The 4,462-nt window shown below is 44.6% G+C and overlaps 1 protein-coding gene across 1 annotated transcript; it reads left to right on the top strand.

The window, feature by feature from the left end:
* Positions 1-1,144: 1,144 nt before the first annotated feature.
* On the top strand, positions 1,145-3,889 carry LOC147614520 (12-oxophytodienoate reductase 3-like). Its single transcript, XM_086781076.1, has 5 exons — positions 1,145-1,458; positions 1,670-1,810; positions 1,949-2,079; positions 2,186-2,368; positions 2,821-3,889. The coding sequence occupies exons 1-5, from the start codon at positions 1,364-1,366 to the stop codon at positions 3,597-3,599; spliced, it is 1,329 nt and encodes a 442-aa protein (XP_086637202.1). The 5' UTR covers positions 1,145-1,363; the 3' UTR covers positions 3,600-3,889.
* Positions 3,890-4,462: the final 573 nt, after the last annotated feature.

Below are 4,462 nucleotides of genomic sequence, written 5' to 3'. Positions count from 1 at the left end.
ATGGTGAAGTTGTTCGACCCCTAAAGAGCTATGCCTTGCCCTTGGATATAAAACGGTTACCATAACCTCTACACTTAATAGCATGTGTCCTAGAGGGACTTCCCACGACGGGACAACAACCAAAGCTAACTTGCCTTATTTCATTATATCATCATTTTAAAATTAGTTTTGAGAGAAGCTTTGTAAGCACCCTATCACACGTCCGCCCAAATGTGGAGCATGGTGACAAGGCAACATGCCATTGGTCGTGTCAAGAGTTCGTTAGCGCAGAACCATCTAGCATGGCTCCTTGCACATGAAAATATTGCACCGCACTTGTGCTTGTTAGTTGACCTTAAATTGGAGATGAGAAAAATGTATAGTCTAATCTGGATCGAGAGATAGAGTGGCTTGGAAAGGCCGTGCGACTTGAGGGACATAGGTGTGGGTGTGCCTGAACGTTGAGTGCATAAAATGTACACCCAACCATTGGCAAGCAAACCACTTTCCAGTTAGCCTGCGCCAATAAGTTTGCCTGACTTGCACTTAGAGTAGAGTTACACTTAGTTTGTTGACTCTCTTTTATAAGCCTATTTTAGAGGCTCCTTTCATCATTTTGTGCTTAAGCTTTGCATGTTTGATTAGCACTAATTAAGCCTAGCCTAATTTAAAAAAGCCTAAACCCTCTTAGTGTTCTCTGATCTACCAAGATTTCTCACAAAGGGTTACATCGACCTCAACATTTGGGGAGGGAAGAGTAAATTTCTACCTCCCAAGAAGGTGTTCTCAGTTTTAAGTGTGCCATTATAGTTAGAGTTTTGAGTGGCTTCGCTTACTGACCTGGGCGACTTACTAAATTGTGTAGCATGGGAATGCTCCCTTACATGTGATACTAACAAAGGAAGAAAAGGAAAAGGAGGAGGCCACAGCTCACAAGAAGCCAATTATATAATTCTGAATTTTTGAGATGATATTTCCCTTTGTCCTTTGTCATGTATATTGTCTCTGATCAACTTTTATAGTATAGAATTATTATTCAAGTGAAGGTTCCTTGTATTTGATAAGTCAGTCCACGAAGAGAGAAGGAAATTTCGCATAGATGATCCGATTCACCACGGCGTCTGCCTTTGCACGGCTAGAAAAGTTCCCCATTCCTTGCCACATTTACCGCCTATTTAACACCCTGCTTGCTCCACAGATCTCACATATTTTCTCAATTCAACAGCATACCTTCTGCAATTCTGCATACAGAGCCTCGTATATCATCACTACCTCAACCTAGAGTAGATCATCTAGGTCTGATTACAGACCTTAGTTTTCTTTTCAATACCCTCCTTGTCTTCCCCTTCTCATCAGCTCCCCCCACAAAGCACCAACAGAGAGCATGCACAGAGCATCCAGCACTTACAACCGCCAAGATGACATCTCCAGCAACCTGCTAGCACCCTTTTCATTGGGCACAATCCAGCTCTCTCACAGGTACCCTTTTGCATTTACATTACATTTGATGCTAACGTGCATAGTTGCATGATTAATTAGCCTTCCTTTTCCCTTGCATTTGATCCATTGTATGCACGCTTTTGTTTACATTGAGCATATCCGCATAATTATGGCCTGCATCTCCAAGAATATTTCAATGTGTCACTTTCTACAAGCGGTTCTCATAAATGTTATGTTGGGTCATGTGCAGAGTTGTGTTAGCACCTGTCACTCGCTGCCGAGCACTCAACTATGTCCCTCAGCGTGCACATGTCGAGTTCTATTCCGAGAGAGCCACTGCAGGGGGCTTATTAATCACCGAAGCTGTTGCTGTTGCCCAAGCAGGAATTGGGTAAGAAGCTTAACCAAAACCACATGATCTCTGGTTTGCTAATTAGAGGACACCAGGAATTATACATCCTTTTTGGGTGTAGTCTTCTGAAGCTCAGACCCTGGTGCTTAACTTGGCCTTGCTTTTTTCATGCTACAGGTTTCCCCACTCTCCGGGCATCTGGTCCGAGGAGCAAGTGGAGGCATGGAGGAAGGTAGTGGAAGCAGTGCATAAAAAGGGTGGCATCATTTTCTGTCAACTCTGGCATGTGGGGCGTGCATCTCACACATGTATGTTTTTGTGCTACTCATACTTGCACATACATGTGCTACCTCTACAAATTAAAGGCAGTATGATCTAGTGTGAAAACTCATATTGATGGTGCTTTGATTGTAGATTACCAGCCTGAAGGATGTATCCCTGTGTCGTCCACAGCACGGAGGCTGCCAAAGGAGTGCTCCATACGGCTGCCCAATGGGGTGATGGCAGAGTATTCACAGCCACGAGCCTTGGACATCAAAGAGATCCCTCTTATTGTTGAAGAGTTCCGCCAAGCGGCTAGGAATGCTCGCCGAGCAGGTAAGAAATACATGCATACCGCTTTGTGGGTAATAATATATTCAGCGTCCACATTGCTGCTGAATTATGTGCTAATGATGATATATCTCATTTCTTTGCAAACAATTAGCATGTGTTTTCTTGTGAGTTACACATTTTTGGAGCTTGCTTGCTGGCTATGGTATTGTGCATATTTTTGGGAATTATGGCTTGGTTTTAGTGTCATCAAAAGCCACGCAAGAATGCTTGACTGTTACCAATGGTGGTGAGAGTCATTGTGCTATGTAGTGTATATTTACTTGGTGTGTTAACATGGGGAGTGTGTGTGCTCTGTGTATATGGAAGCCTTATTATCCAAATTCTATCTACGAAATATGTTAATGGGTAACATGAAGGGTGTGTGCTGAATGGGTATGTGGATGCGACTTGAAGTTGGAGGCTAATGTGAATATGATGTCTTATGATGCATGCAGGGTTTGATGGAGTAGAGATCCATGCAGGGCATGGCTACTTAGTGGACCAATTTTTCAAGGATGGAATCAATGATAGGACGGATGAGTACGGTGGCTCGGTGGAGAACCGATGCAGGTTTGGGCTCGAGCTGGTGGGGGCGGTGGCAGGCGAGATGGGCGAGGAGCGGACCGCCATCCGTATCTCGCCTGTCATTGATCATTTGGGTGCCACCGACTCGAACCCGGATGTGCTCGGCCTGCATCTCATCTCCCAGCTGAACAAGAAGAAGCTGGCCTACTTGCATATGACAGAGCCCCGTTTTAATAACAAGGGGGAGAGGGGGGTGAAGGACACGACGGAGAATTGCTTGCTGTTCAGTGAGGCGTATGAGGGGGTAGTGATGCTGAGTGGGGGGTTTACAAGGGAGAAGGGAATGGAGGCCATAAGGAGCAGGGCAGCAGACTTGGTATCGTATGGGCGGCTTTTCATATCCAACCCGGACTTGCCTCTGCGCTTTGCGATTGAGGCCAAGCTCAATGCGTATGACCGTTCCACCTTCTACACACATGACCAGGTGGTGGGCTACCTGGACTACTCCAAGCTCAGCGACAAGGAGGTCAGCCAGGGCTGGTCCAACAAGAGGACTGCCCTTCCTCGCGGCCGCAAACTGGAGATTCACCCCAGCTCCCCCACCTGTGGCCGCTTCCTTTTAAGCCCCCTCTCCCACTTTTCCTCTCCCCACCCCCACCTTTCGTCCCCCCACACCCCTGTTGTGGCTGCTTCCCCTAGGTTCTCTTGAACATCAAACCCATCCGACAATAATATTATGTTATGTAACCTTGGCAGTTTCACCATTACCTCCTGCCCTAATCACAATTACTAGTGGAGAGGGTAGTTGTGCCCTTCCATGATATCTTGCCTATGCTACTGTGACAAATTCCACACTCTCTTCCTTCCTTCTTCAATAATTTTTGGCATTTATACCATGACTAACCATATCTTGTCCATTGCTACTATATATGACAAAACCCACATGCTCTTCATTTTTAAATGGATATCATTATTCAAGAAATTCTATATTTTCACAAATTTTAAAATCTTCAATAATTGAGAAAGGAATTGAATATTTTGAGCTCGTTCTTTTTCTGAACCTTGTAATCACTTTGTCGTTATATGCATCCTTTCCCTTCTTTATACTCTCTAAGGTGTATAATTTAGAAGCTTCAAATTTTTTTTGTTGTTCTTATTTAGGGCACGATGTCTCAAATCGTGAAATCTATCGGTTTTAATCATCTGCTAGACTAGCCAATTATGACCCCACCCCCCCCCCCCCCCCCCCCCCCCCCCCCCCTCTTTCCCTTTCTCTCTAGACCCAATACACTCAGAGAGGCCATATTGTTGGCTGAAATTTATGATGAAAAGTATGCTTACAAGAAACCCACATGAGCGGTGTCTTCCATTAAACAGCAATCTTCTTCTTCAACACATACTTTCACCATTCCCAAATACCCAACTGTTTGTTTATGTAAGTGACAACAAGCCAATTTTCAATAATTCTTCTACTTCAAGAATTATTGGTGGCTACATGCAAAAGCCACATGGAGGACCTCTTTTTCACAAGGAACATCTATCTCCAAACCTCATGAAAGCACTCCTTCCTTT

The sequence above is a fragment of the Cibotium barometz genome, chromosome 42, assembly GCF_041138505.1.
Source record: "Cibotium barometz isolate CiBa-2024 chromosome 42, ASM4113850v1, whole genome shotgun sequence".
Lineage (NCBI taxonomy): Eukaryota > Viridiplantae > Streptophyta > Polypodiopsida > Cyatheales > Cibotiaceae > Cibotium > Cibotium barometz.
This window is presented reverse-complemented; position numbering and strand designations above follow the sequence as displayed.